Below are 14,501 nucleotides of genomic sequence, written 5' to 3'. Positions count from 1 at the left end.
CAGCAGTGGGGATTATGTATGGAGAGGTAGGTAGGAAGAGGCTGGTTACACATCAGGCTGGCAGGGCTCAGTGCTTAGCACTGGTTTTTACAACAGGAGAAGGAATAAACTGGGAAGCAGGGAGCATCTGGGGACGATGGGGACAGCCACAGCCAGGCTCTGCCCTGTCTGTAGCACTGAGCTAGGGAAGGGAGGGATACTGGGGGGGAGCAGAGCTGCTGGGCTCAGGGGTTGTGTGGGAAGGGGGAATTTCCAGTCGGGTTAAGTTGAGGGCAATACCCCAGGACAGCTTCCACCAGGGCCACGTGTCACCACCTGGAGAGCAGCAGCACCAGAACCAGAACCACGGTGTGCAGGGGGGGGATCTGCATGTGCACAGCCTGGCACAACCCTGCCCACAGCACCCACGGCACCCACAGCACCCACAGCACCCCCAGCACCCACTCACGTTGACAAACTCTTTGCCGTTGTACTTGACGCGGATCCTCGGCTCCTGGATCACGTCCAGGTTGGAGCCAGTGATGGTCAGAGGTGTGTAGCCACTGGGAGAAAGTGGGAAATACCTGGTTAATGCTGGGGCTGGGGCTGCAGAGGACAACCAGGGTGCTCCTGATCTCAGGGAGAAGTTTTCTGCAGACACTCGAGGCACCAGGGGACAGCATGGATTCATTCCCTCTCCCTGAGCCTCTGCACTGGGGTTTTCCATGAATTTCTGCTCCCAGCTGCACCTCACGAGGCAGCAGGATGAGAAACAGGACCAAAGGGATCAACTTGGCTGAGGCTCAATATGTAAGACAGTAAATCAGTCACAAGTGCTGAGGAGGGATGGAGAGCACCACGGCCAAGGAGGACACAACCCCCAGGCTCCGGCACCCCCATTCCCCTGCTGCCCCCTCAGCAAAGTCTTTCCATCCTGGATGCTTCTTTGGCTTTTTAATCAGAGCAGGATGGCTCAGACCCAGCCCAGCCCCCAGCACCTCTGCCCAGCCCTACATCAAACCCATTTCACCCCAAACCCATCCTGATCTTCAGTTTGGGCTCAGAGCAAGCATCTCACCGAGCCTGCTGTGAGACACTTCCTCCTTTCGTAGGCAATTAAAAAAAATAATTGGAATTTGAAATGGATAGCTGTGTTACAGCTCTTGTGAGCACAACTGTTAAAGCAATGCCAGGGGATGAGGAGGGCCCAGGGTTCACAGCAGTGACTGTCACTGGGATGTGACAGTGCCAGCCACCCCATTCCTAGCAGTGACTCTGGGATAAACACGACGTTTTGATAGCATCAGCTTTTTCCTTTCTTGGTGGTTGCTGGTTTTGTTTTATTCCAGGACTAAAAGAAGGAGCCTTTAATGAGCAATTGTGCACTTCTTCAGCAGATGGAAGTGATCTTGGGGAATATTTGTGCTCCCAGAATCTCCATGCAGACTGCTACTGCTCTAATTGCCTCAGTAATTACAATTACTTGAGTAACTCCGGACCTGATTTTTGGGAAATGCAAATGCAGCAGACACCCAGCACTGACAACCCCAGGATGCTGGGGGGGACGTGCACGTGTAAATAGAATTTCTTTTGCCTTCACTGGGGGTGTGCTGGGAGAGAAGCCCCAGGCTGGGCAGGCTGGGTCCCTCTGCTGCTGTCAGAACCTTGTGTTACCTGGCGATGCTCCACTCGGGCTCGATGTGCTGCACCTTGGGGTCATCGATGTACTCAAAGAGCAAGGTCTGCTCCAGCTGAGCCCTGTCCACGCTGACAGAGACGTGCACAGCCCCCAGGCCATGGCTGGATGGGGCTGACACGCAGAGGATCTCGTTCATGGATCTCCTGTGCGGGAGAGAAGCCAGGGAGGAGCGTGAAGGTCGCAGCGTGGGGACAGAAAACGACCCTTTAAGTCAGCCCTGGGCTCAGACACCTGCAAAAGGTGTCCTGAGATGAGCAGGAGGGTTTCACCAGCACGGGAGGGAGGGAGGGGACTCTGCCTGCCCTCCCTGAAATGACTCTTTGTGCCAAACTGCAGCCTCCCCGCATCCCTCAGTGAACCCGCTGCCTTCTGCTGGGCGTGTGAGAGCAGATGGCTGCTTTTTCAAGGGGATGCATAAGCTCACTGAAAAGCCAAATTCTTCCCCTCCCCACCTCCCACCCCCCCAGCACACACGGGCCCTTGTGAGCAGCATAATGGAGCCCCCCGAGCCCCCAGACTGGGCAGGGCGATGCGACCATCACCGCTGCCTCCTGGCTTTGTCTGCCCCTCGGAGCAGGGGTGACCTCAGCTTCAGTGCTGGCTGCCTGGACACAAACAGACCATCTGCTCCCATCCCAGGCCCAGAGAAGGTGGTGGTGGCAGCAGGGAAGTGAGGAGCTGTCTGAGCACAAAGGCACTGGTGGGTGAATGGATGGATGGATGGATGGATGGATGGATGGATGGATGGATGGATGGAGAAGGGGAATGAGGTCCAAGCAAAGCTGTCAGGAGCCACACAGCTCTGCTGTGAGCCTGGATGCTACTCCTAGAAGTGCCAGAGTGGTGTCCAGAGGTCAGTGCCACCCGTGGGCTGTCCTGCTGGCCCAACCCTGCCCCTGGACCACAGAAAAGCCCAAAAAGCCCACGCTGGTTCTGGGGTTGTGGCTTCTGACACAGGAAAGGACAGGAAGGTCTTTGGCACCTTGCTGCTGGTTTGGCACCAAACTCAAAGCCTGGTGCTCTTGGTTTTTGCTCACCTCTCCCTCCTCAGAGGCCACACAACTCCTGGAGGTGCCTGACAAGCTGAGGTCAGGGAGCAGCCATGCCCTGCCCTGGTCCCAGGATCATCACCCAAGCAAGGGGACACCCTGGGCTCCTTTTTGCTCCCTAAGGGCTGTGGGCACATCCCTGACCAGTGGGAGGGGAATGGAACAGTTGGTACCAGAGTGCTCCCAGCTCACACCTTGGCACACCACCCCAACCAAGGCCACAGAAACAACTTCCTAAAATCCCCCAAACCATACCAGACTTGACCATCCTATTGCTGCAACCACACACCTGTCCCTTCCCACTCTCCTCCTCCTCTTATTCTCACTCTCCCCCTGGGTTTCACTTCACCACCAAGGCATTCTTGTGTTTCTCCACCCTCCATGCTGCTCCTAGGAGTGCTCCTGAGCAGAGCTGAGGAGCTGCCTGCTGCCTCCCTGTTGCCCTGCCAGCCTCCCCCCCTCTCCTGCATTGCTCTGGCTGCTGGCAGAGCTGCTCCCCACTCCCCCTGAGCAGTTAATGAGCTTTCTGGGCTATTATTGTGTCGTCATGGTGAATCTACCCACTCCTCTGATCAGAGAAGGGAGAGCGGGGGAAGCTGTAATTAGAGTGAATCTCATTAGAAACCCCTAATCAGGCTCCCCCACACCCTCAGTACAATTGAAGTTCATTGCCTCAAAACAGCCCAAGCAAAACAAAGTGCCCAGCGTGCAGCCACTGTTTAGGTTTCTGCTCACTTGCTGTCACTGGGACATGGAGAGGATCCAACCTCTGCCAGGTTTTGCAGGGCAGGATCTGCAGGTTGTGCACCCCAGGATGCAATCTGACATCTTTGCTTCAGAGACCAGGAGAAATATTGATGGCTCAGATACAGAGCTTGGCACTCTGAGGGTTCATCTCTTCTGGAAGACCTCAGCATGTCCAGACCTCCTGCAGAACCACTCTAGGATGGACCCAGCCCAAGCACTGCTCACATCCCAAATGCTCCCACAGCTGAACGCCCACAGCTCCTGTACCAGCAAACTTCTCAGTCTTCCAGCTGAGAAATTCACCTCCAGGGCTCTTTACATTCCTAGAAACTTTCTCCATTCCTCCTGGGAAGCCTGAGTGAGGATCTGAGAGGCAGAATCCCTTTGCACATCACACACCTTTGCTTAGGTTCCCCCAGAGGCTGTGCCCATGCTAGGAAATGCAAACTGCCTGTGCACCTGGGACAGGGCATGGATGTGCACAGCTGCACACAGCTGTATCCTCTCTATCTTCTTTTAACCCCATTAAACATTTCAGATCTGTGTTTACACTGCTGGGTAGAAAACAAATTTTCCATAGGAATCCCTGAGGGGAGGGATGGATGTGCTGGGGATAGGTACTGATGGGAGCTGATGTGGTGCAAAGCTGAGGAGCCCGTGCTGGTCCAGTTCCCCCCTTACCCATAGAATTCACAGGTCTGGTTCCCCAGGAGCACTGAGACGTGGCTGCCAGCTCCCAGGTAGTGCCCAGAGATGGTCACCATCGTCCCTCCTGACTCTGGACCACGGCTGGGATTCAGGAAACTCACTGCTGGAGTCTGGAGAGAGAAAAAGGACAAAGTCAGTGCTCTCACCTGTGGCAAGGCTGAGCACCATCCCCCCAGGATCTTCTCCCCTTTTTGAAATGAAGCAGCAAAATGGGGAAACACCCCAGGCATCTGAAAGATCTCCTGCTAGGTTTTCAAACCCAGAGATGTGTCTCAACAGAACAATTGCAAATTCACCCTTGGAAAAATATGGATTTACCTTCATCTTTGTTCCTAAACAACCAGTAAGCTGTTTGTACTGCAACAGCCAAACCTAAGCATAGCCCAAACTGACAAAATGGAAATTTGAACCTAAATGTTTAAAGTTTGCCTATGTGGTAGAGCATCAAATAAAGCCCACTGGGGAGCACTGGAGAAGCAGGAGACAGGCCATGGCATCAGCTCCAGCTTCAGATGAGCCACCAGAGACAGCACTGGGGAGGCAGAGCTCCCATTGCTGATGGAAAAATCCTTGGTGGGTGAACTGAGATCCCACCCAACATTTTCTCAGTGATATTATTGCAGCAGTGCCACTTCTTAGTCCTGCCTTCCACCCTGACACCTATTTATCCTTCCTAATAGAATCTGCAGAGCACAGGTACCCTTTTAATTTGTTTTCAATCTGTGGCTATTACCAAATTGTTTTACCAATACTTTCACATTACCCTCTGTATGACTCTCAACTGCAGAAGCTGGCAGCTTCCCAGCTCCACTCCCCTGGCACCTCCTGCTTGGCAGCTCAGTGGGTTTGTCCTCTTTCCACAAGGCAACATCTGCTATTGGGGTGCCACAGCATTTGCCAAAGCAGCTTGGACCAAAAGCCTGTTGGACCCTGACTCCTGAATAGAGCAGAGGAAGCCACATAATCCCCCCCTGTTGTGAGGAACTGGGGAAAAATGTGGCAGGAGGGAAATGTTCACAAATGGAAACTCAGGTTCTAATCCTGAGCTCTCATTCCTGTAAATAAGGAAACCACAGGAGAGCCAAGGGCTCACCCAGAGACCTCCAAAACCTCCCAAGGCCGGGGTAAGGCCAGCACTGGAGGAGGGCCTGAAACCTGAATTAGTTTTCCCCCTTCTCGTGATTTGGTGATGATTATGATGGATTTACAGACCCAAAGCAGCCCCAAGGTTCCACCTCCCCAGAGGAAATGGGTGCAGTGAAGGTGAGAGCATCACTCCTGTGCTGTGCCAGGCACTGGGTGAGCTCCCTGAGGCATGAGCCCCCCCAGGGTTGGAAAACAGCTCTGCTTGGAGGTAATAATCAATTTTACTACTGATTTCAGTGGCATGAACCAGCTGTGATGGAAATTGTGGCACCCCTAAAGAGAGAGGACAACTAACAAAAGGAAATTATGTGCTAGAAGTTTTAGATGCCTGAGGAAAAGGAAAAAAAAAAAAGATATAATCAGAGAAAGTAACAATGCAGGGGATGATAATGCTCAGCAGATGCTCACCAGGTTGCTGCAAAGTACAGCTCCAAGATGCATCTCCCCAATTACCTTCCACTGGCTTCTGGTTATTATTTAAAGCAAAGCAAGAGAGCATCCTCCTGGTGTCACACAGGACCAGCAAATTTGGGGACCAGGCTGTCAGTGCCCAGTGATGCTCAGAGGGGTTTCTGGCCCATCCCAGCAAATCATGGTGATATTTATCCCCCTGCTATGTTATGATATAACTGCAGTCCCAGGGGGGATGTTCCTCACAACGCCAAGGGGATGGCAGGGGTTGCTCTGATTTATCTCCCAATTACTTTACAAATTGTGGACAATTGCTGAGTGCTGGCATGGCCCTGCATACTGGCTCTGCTAAGCACAAAATCAATTGGGTGGATGAAGTGCCCTGTTTAGGTGGAACTGGAGATAGGAGAAAGCCCAGCTCTGGCTTTTAAGTTTCTGAATCAAAAGGCTGCTAATTAAACAACAGAAAGAAACAACCCATACAATGAACAGAAGCCCAGCAGCCCAAAGGTGGATGGAGAAAGCCCTCACTGAACCGGCACCCTCTGAGGAGAAAAAGAAATATCCCTGAATACTTGGATGTAGAATTACTCTTCCATCCCAAAGGGCATCATGAAAAAATGCAATCTGCAGCCTGACACTTGGGTTTCCAGAAGAACCTCAGCACCTGAGCTGCAGAGGATGGGCTCTGGTGCTCACTCCTGGTGTTCATACCAAAAAACCCATCAGTGCCTCTGTGTGGACAGAAACATCTCCCAAAAGAGCAAGCAGCAGTGCCCTCAATCCATCCCCATCAGCTCAGCACCAAAGCAACAAAGTCCATTACAAAGAGAGGAAAATCCTGAGAGCCACCTGCAACTCCTGGACAATTCCTCCTGCAGGGAAAGCCCCGAGGTACAGAACAAATCTGCACTTGGTGTAAGGTTCCTGCAGGGTTACACCAGAGCAGTCTGCAAGGAGTCAGCAACGCAGGAGGGGTTTATTTGGGAGCTGCAAAGCTGAAACCCAAAGCTGTGGGAACCCTAAGTTCAGGTCCCACCCAAACCCTGTTTGTTCTGAGCTTGTTGACCGGGGAGTTCTGCAACTCCACGGGGGGAAGCATCACAAAAAGATGAAAATTTGGCATTGTCCTTCGGGGTAGAACCCCATCCACGTGACAGATGCACAGGGCTGTCCCACAGGGGGTCTGTGCTGCGTGTCCCCCCCTCCTCAGCACCCACTCACCACAAACATGTATTGCTGCAGGGACTTGGCTGTGAACTCGGGTTTGCACTCCCCGATGCAGAGGAGCACGGGGCCGGAGCTGATCCCGGGAAGCGCCCGCCCCATTTCACAGACGATCCTGGAAGCAGAAATGCTGCAGTGAGGCTCTGGCAGGAGGAGCCAGCAGTGCTCTGTGCAGCTCCATGCAGGGCTGCATTTTTTTTTTTTTTCTTTTTTTTCTTTTCCCCCACCCTCCCTCTTTTACTTTGATATCTTCCTCTTTGGAAGAAGTTAATTACTGAGTCTATTTTTACCCCGTGTAGTAATTTAAAGGAAAAAAAAAAAAATCAAAATTAGACATAATTATTACAAGCTGTAAACTCCAGAGCAAAGCAGAGCACTAATGGCAATACATTAGCCAGTAGCAAAGCGAGTGCGAAGTCCTTAGAGTAACAGATGAGTTCATTAAGGGAACAGCTCACACTGCAGTCTCCCAGTTAATCAAAAAGGGAGAAACCTGCTCGGGGATGATAGAGACAGCCCTGGAGAGCAGCCTTTGCAGGAGACACAGGGCTGGCACTGGTAGAAGGAATTAGTGACACCAAAAGTGAGGGACCTGGGGCTCCTCATGTGGCCCAGTGCAGCCCCTGGGTCCAGCCCGAGGTAGGGAACCACTCTGGGTCTGTGATCCAAAAATCCCAGAGCACTGGAAACACCTCATGCCTGCTGGAGATGAGACCAGGGAAAGGGCAGCAGGGCAGAGAGGTTCCCCAAAGGGACATCGAAGGGGATGGATGCTGCTGCTCCCATGACAACACTGGGAAGATGAACTCAGGAGCATCCTGCTAGGCACTGGGAACATCAGGGTGGGAGTAACCTGCCTCAGGGCACTGGTGAGGAGATGCTGGTTGGTGTCTGGCTCAGAGCAAGAGCCAGAGCACCCTTTACCCTTTCCTCCAGAGCATCCTTTCCCCACAAGGCTGAGGGTGCAGAGGGGGCCGCTCACTTCTGCCCAGCACATGCAAACCCACACAAGGCTCTGGTTTGTGAAGGCAAAGTTTCAGCTGCCTTCAGCAGCATAAATTCACTACAAATAAAATAAAATAAAGAGGCTAAAGGAAAAAAAAGAACCTGCAGACAGCATTGGCAGGTGATGCCAGGAGGCCTAATGAAATACATACACGTTAGGAAGGAGGTACAGCGTGCAAGTCCTTATTCCTGCACATCAAAAGGGGTTGCCTGGAGAGGCACTGCCTTTGGAGAATAGGAACTGAAGCAGCTCAGCTGTGTGCCTTCATCTGCCACGTGCTCCCATCCCTGCCTCTCTGCAACCAGATTTCACTTCTCCTCTCCCTGCTCCTTCATTACTTTTTTTTGGTTTTTTTCATTACTGGGGTGAGGAGGCCAGGGCTATGGCTGGCATTTGGGAGCATCAGGTCTCAAGGAGAAGGGGTTCCTGACGCCCACTGGCACCAGAAGAGAGCAGAAATTTTTCCCCAGAATACACCAAGAGGAAAAGTACATGGGAAAACAACCAACACTCAACTCTTTGCCAGTAAAGCAGCAGCTGCCATACAGGCCATAAGTACCAGGCAGGAGAGGGGTGGGACAGGGGCAGGAGGGACCTGGTCCACCTGATCCCCAAACCCGAGAAAAGCCAAATTCCCAGCAGGTACCTTGTTACAAAATGCTGCATTCTGCAGAGCTGTAGGGTGCTGATTGCTGGGCTAAGTGGCCCTTTCACCAGCATTAACCTAATTGCTGGCTGATAGATTGCCTGGCTGGAGCATATGGTGAATCATTACAGTGCTGGAATTCAGTCTGCCCACAGAAGCCTTAAGAGGGGCCTTTTATCTGTATTCATCTTTAAAAGGCAGCTCTCATGCTAACGCTTGCTGTTATCTGCCCAGGGTAAATGTTTTAATGATGTTAACAAACTTTGAAAGCTCAAGAGCCGTAATTAGAACCATGATTATAAAATCAGGGTTTCATACCATCAAAGGAGGATAATTTCATAATCTTCTATCCTTTATTTGAGAAATAAAACCGACAAAATACTGCTTAGCAGAACAGCCCAAACCACCAGAAGGGACAGCCCTGTCAGTGCAGCACTTGGAGCCACTCCCACAAGGACAGCAAGGATGCTCCTCGTGCCCTTCATCCCGTGCTGGGATGATGCATGGATAAACTGTGGATGATGGACTGAGACACCCTGTTCCTTCCAGGAGGAGATTAATGTCACGTCTGCCTTACCGGTGGGGAAGCAAAGACAAGGAGTCAGCAAAAAAAACCAAACCAAAGGTGTGGCAGTGAGAAGGTCCTTCCAGTGTGGCAGGGACCCTCTGCATGCATCTCACCACCAGAGCACCACAACTTCCAGCTGCTGCTGAACTGGGACAGAGCTCTGCTGCTGGGACCGCTCGTGCATCCTGGGGCTTGTCCCAAGCATCCACAGCTCTGCCACACACGAGGTCCCCAGGAGGAGAGATCAGACACCCCAAGGGGAGACACTGAATCTCCCTCCTCTCCTGCCCTACAGGAATGACCCTCCTCATTCCTACAGGAATGACCCTCACCGAGCCCCCGGCACCACAACAACCCCCTCCCAAGCAGCAGCAGCAGGAGCGGGTGTCACTCGGGGAGGTTTATTCACCCATCCTCCCTTACAAGACTATTTTCTAATTTTCAGCTGACGTTTTCCTTAGTGAAATAAATGAATTGACTCCCGTGGAGGCCCCTTTTGGATGGAGCTGCTGTCACCTCCTCGCCCGCCTAACAAATGGCTGTGTGCGGGCGGCAGCGCTGCCTGAATTCCAAATGTGCTGGGGCAGAGGAGGCTCAGCAGCACCAGCAAGGTGCTCAGCAGACAGAGTTGCTTAGCAAAGCAGGAACTGAGGTGTGGAAGGGAAGAAAACACTTAATGAAAGCAGAAAGTGCTGTTTAAACCCATCCCAGCATCTCGTCCCTTTGTCAGCACCGGACCGGCCACCTCCAGACCCCTTCCTGCAGGGTTGGAAAAAGTGGAGAGATGGTGCCTGGGGTTTGGAGGGATCAGGGAGGTGAGGGAAGTGGTGTTGTGCAGGTTGGCAGCCCCGGGGCCCCGTGGTCACTCACTGTTCTGCGATGATGTAGTGCTCAGGCAGGGGTGTGCACTGCACCCCAGCCACCTGCACCCCGTGGGCGATCTCGGAGAAATCCAGGCCCAGGTTCACCCCACGGATGGTCACCCTCGTCCCACCTTCCGGGGGGCCTGACACTGTCAGGATCTAGAGGGAAAAAAAGACACAGGAAAGTTGAGCCAGTGCCACCCCTCCTGCTTCAACCCCTTCTCTGGATCTTCTGCTTTGCCCGGGGAGGTGAGGTTGCAAACTCCTTCTGCTCCTGCTGCCAAACCCAGGCCAGTGCCACCTTCTCACATCCCCTCTTTGGATGTCCTGGAGAAGCTCAGACCCAGGCCAGTGCAGCACACACAGATTTGAGCCCAAGGATGCTGGGACCTGTCTGTGCCATGCTCTGAAAGAGGACATCAAGGTTCCTGAGCTAGCCAAGAAGCATGGGCAATGCTATCCCCCAGAGAGCCTTGCAGGAAGATGAGACTGGCTCCTTGTTTTATATTTACAGAAGGCAATAAGTCACCTTCCAGAAGTAGCCTGCTGCTTTGGAGAACTCTAACTTCTGCCTGGGCTGTTTTCTGAATGTTAAAGTCACATTTTATTAGCAAGCTGGCACCTCAAATGACTTTAAAAGGTTAAGGGGTGAGGTGTGTGCTTTAAAGCTGCCTGTTTATAGCCTGCCTCAGCCAGAGTCATCTCTGCTTCTGTAGACTTTCATTAAGGACAATATCCTCTTCAATTAGGAGTATAAATTACAGTAATGTAGAGTCACAAAACTTGCATCCAGGACTCTCAAATACTTGTCCTGGATCTGCCATCAGTCTGTTGTTGCTTTTGGGCAAGTTGCTTATCTTCCACAAGCTACAGCTATTACTAATAAATAAGCATATCCCATAATAATGCAATACAATTAATTTAATGGATAAATCTTGTTTATGCCTGTTTGCTCCACCACTGTCTTTGACAAAAGACCTGAGCTCTTCAAACCCTTTTCCTTATGCTTTCTGGGAAGATGACTGCTTTCCTTTCACCATGTTTAAGAGCTCTCTGTCCCCTGGGCACGGGTGGGTTGGGAAGGAGCAGAACATCAGCTCCAGGCAACCTGCATCCCCCAGGCTGAGTGAGACCCCCAGGTTTGGCCATGGACCCCTCCTTCCTCTTTGTGGCCTTTAATTTCTTCCTCCTTCTCCCTTCAAGCACACCACTGAGGTTCCTCATGTGTTCTCCCTACACTTGGCTCTTTCCTGTAACTCATCCCTGTAGAATCTCCTTCCCTTACCCCACACTCCTGGAGCTCCCCGAGCTCCTATCCCTCAGCTCAGAAAAATCCCTGCAACCTCCACCTGTACTGCACGAGGTCTGCACTGGGAATGTTTCCATCAGGAGCTGGGAATCCCCAGCATTTCACATATCCCTGACAGTTACATCTGTCCTTTGCAGCTCCAGATTATGTTAAAACACATTTCCTGGAGCACTTACACCGCCAGGCTCCTTGTCTCATCCAAAAAAAAAAAAAAAAAAAACCAACAACAAAAACCCAACCAAAAAGTCACAGTTTGCCATTTCCCAACCCTACCACAACCAGTGAAGGGCAGGGGCCTCACTGAACAAAGCTGAGCCCAAGCAGTATTTTCAAAATGTCCTGACCTGGAAAATCCCCAATATGGAGCTCCACTCGACCTAGATTTTAGTGGCCGCTAATTGAACAGTTTTGAAGTAACTGTGCCATAAAGCAGCCCCAGGGTTTGAACAGATGCATTCAATTAATTACAGCTGGAGAGATTCAGTCAAAATCACAGAAAGAAAGCAGATAAGTCTTAAAGGTCCCATTGCACCCAGCACTGGTGACTCCTGGGAGCATCTGGGAGCATCACCCATCCCGGCAGATCCCCAGGTCCCTTCGTGCTGCCCAGGCACCTCTGGCCTCTGCCTTCCCCTCCAGATTTCTGGTTAGAGACAGACAATATTTAGGAGAAATATTCCCCAGTCTCAAGAAATGTTCTTTAGCAGAACAGCTTTCCACTCAGAGGTCTGCAGAGGATCAAAATTCTCCACGCAAAGGACAACGAAGGAAAAACAAAGCAATTATCTGGAGTTTTATATTTACTGTTTAGGAGCCTGCAACTCTGCTGGAATATTTTTAGGATGTCTGAAGAAGTGAAGAAGTTTGAAAGTGGCTGAGATCTAAAGTGGGGTCTGGGAGGCAGAGCCTTGGCTTTGCTGATCCCCAGTTATTCCGAGCAGGTCACCTCTCCTCTCAACACTGGCCACATGTCTGGGCATGAAACAAATCAGGAACCCAGTGCCCTTCATCAAGCCCATTCCTGCTGCTCAGAGAAGGGTTAATGCAATACAAAGCACTGCAGGATTCAGAGAGAGGACCCAGACCCAGAGTTGAAGCAGGTGTTGGGAGGAGCTCGGGTACCCTCACATCACCTAAGGGATGAAGATGCACCACCACATTTCTGTTCTTGCTGCTTCTCACTTGAAACCAAGGTGAGGATCCAAGGGATTCCTGAGGCTGGGATCCAGGAGGCTGCCCACACACCCCCCTGTGCCAGCACATTTCCCTCCCCAGCCTGCAGAAGACACTGCTATAAAGACGCAGGATGTTTGCTCACATCTTGCTGGTCGCATGGCTGACACAAAACCAGATTTAGCCTCCAGAAAAAGTGTGTGCATGAGACAGGGGAGACCTAGGACTGTCTGTGAGTCAGCTGGGACTTTCCTTCTGGAGCTGGAGGTGAGCCATGAGCCTAAGACTGATCTGCACAACAACCACTTGGCATCTGTCAGGGTGAGGAGGGAGCAGCCAGCTCCCAGAATAAATGCCACGACCCCTCTCCCCTTCCCAAAGTCTCCTCCACCTTCACTGCCTTTGTCTTTTTTTTCATCCTGCTCCAACCTAGCTGGATCCCAGCTGATGAGCCCAGCAGGGGAGCAGCACATAAGCATTGTCATCCCTGCATGATCCCTCCTTGGCTCTGCCTTAGCTGATAGCACATTCAGAACCTAATTGTTATCTCAGCAGAGCAACTCCATTATTCAGCCTGACGCTGCCCCCCCCTCAGCTGTTTGTTGCACTGATGTTATATTAATGAGGCCTGCAAGTAAATGAAGAGGAGATCAGAGTGCTGCTTGCTCGCAAGAAACTGATTTTTATTTATTTATTGCTAAGACCCCAGACTGTGTGGAAGTTTGAGGCTGTTAGAGGGACACTGCTGGTGACAGCTGGGCTTCTCCCTCAGAACAGGAGCAGGGCTGTGTGTGTCCTACTGCTCATTTACTTTATGACTAGAAGAACATGATCTCCTCTCACTATTCATGCATCCCCTGAAGGCACTGGCACCTGGGAGCACAGCCCTTGACCTTTGGCTTAACAGCAAGGGTGAACCTGGCCAGATGAAGCAAAAGGAGTGAAAAGCAGCCTCTGTCAAAGGCTCTTTTAGCCTCAGTGATCCTCAGCTGTGGATTTTCTTCCCCTGACACCCATGGTGGAACAAGCCAAGGAAAGCACTGACATCTCCAACCCGATCCTCTCATCTTCAGACTCCCTCTCAACAATCTCCTGAGATTCCAAACATCCCCTGGGGAGCCTGAGACACAGCCAGCCCTGCTTATGGAGACAAGAAAGCTGTGACAGCAAAGCTCTGCTCTTTTCTCCTTGGACAGAGCCCAAAAGTGTTGCTTTCGAGTTGGCCAGTGATAAAACCCTGGGTGGCAGAGCCAGAGCCAGAGCCAGAGCCAGCCTGGCACAGCTTCCCTGCCAGTCACTTGGGGCTTTTCCTCTTCTCTGCTTAGCTCCAGGGAGGGTAAATAAGGAAATCTGAGACATCTTCAACGTTACAACTGTCTGAATGGTTTATGGTGAGGAAAATCTCAGGCAGAACCTGCTTTGCATCCTGTAGCTGGTGCAAGCAGAACAAGACTCGGGGAAGAAAACTTTGGGTTCTGACTGCTGGCAGGACAAGGTGAATATCCAGGAATGTTCTAGGGCTCATTTTTGTTCTCTGTAAAAATAGCTATGACTTGCCAAACAAAAACCCAAACAAGGAAACAACAGACTCTCAACTTTTCTTAGTGCTTCCACAGCTGGCTGCAGGCAGCATCACCACCTCTGCTCCTCTGCACCAGCCCAGTTTCTACACCAGTTGAACCAGTCAGAGCCAGGAGGAAACACCCAGAGGTACAGGGCTGGCAAAGGTTTGTGTGCTGGAAGGGTTTGTGCTCCTGCCGGGCCTTTCTGCAGCCAGGAGCATCAGCACTTCCCATCCACCCACCCATTTCTGCAGTGTGGACACAGGCACAGGGCAAGGAGGATTTTTTCCTGGGAGTTAATTTAGGGAGCAACCCAAACCTTCTTTCATTCCCACCTGGCACAAATGTCACTCCTAACAGAACCAGCACCAGCATCAGTGCAGTTTCCCTGCTAAAAATGCCCCAGGG

General features: G+C 51.6%; 1 protein-coding gene across 3 annotated transcripts in view; it reads right to left on the bottom strand.

Annotated features, from left to right (window-relative positions):
- PLXNA2 (plexin A2) overlaps positions 1-14,501 on the bottom strand; it is a 138,652-nt gene that overhangs the window by 22,521 nt on the left and 101,630 nt on the right. For all 3 annotated transcript variants that reach the window (XM_071768184.1, XM_071768181.1, XM_071768182.1), the window contains exons 13-17: positions 10,057-10,208; positions 6,964-7,081; positions 4,156-4,292; positions 1,654-1,821; positions 449-542 (exon numbers count right to left, since the gene is read on the bottom strand). In XM_071768184.1, the coding sequence (XP_071624285.1) occupies positions 449-542; positions 1,654-1,821; positions 4,156-4,292; positions 6,964-7,081; positions 10,057-10,208 (669 nt within the window). The remainder of the gene's footprint in view (positions 1-448; positions 543-1,653; positions 1,822-4,155; positions 4,293-6,963; positions 7,082-10,056; positions 10,209-14,501) is intronic.

The sequence above is a fragment of the Heliangelus exortis genome, chromosome 25 (genome assembly GCF_036169615.1).
Source record: "Heliangelus exortis chromosome 25, bHelExo1.hap1, whole genome shotgun sequence".
In the NCBI taxonomy this organism is placed as follows: Eukaryota; Metazoa; Chordata; class Aves; order Apodiformes; family Trochilidae; genus Heliangelus; species Heliangelus exortis.
Note: the sequence above shows the minus strand (reverse complement) of the source record. Positions and strands in the feature narration are given on the sequence as shown.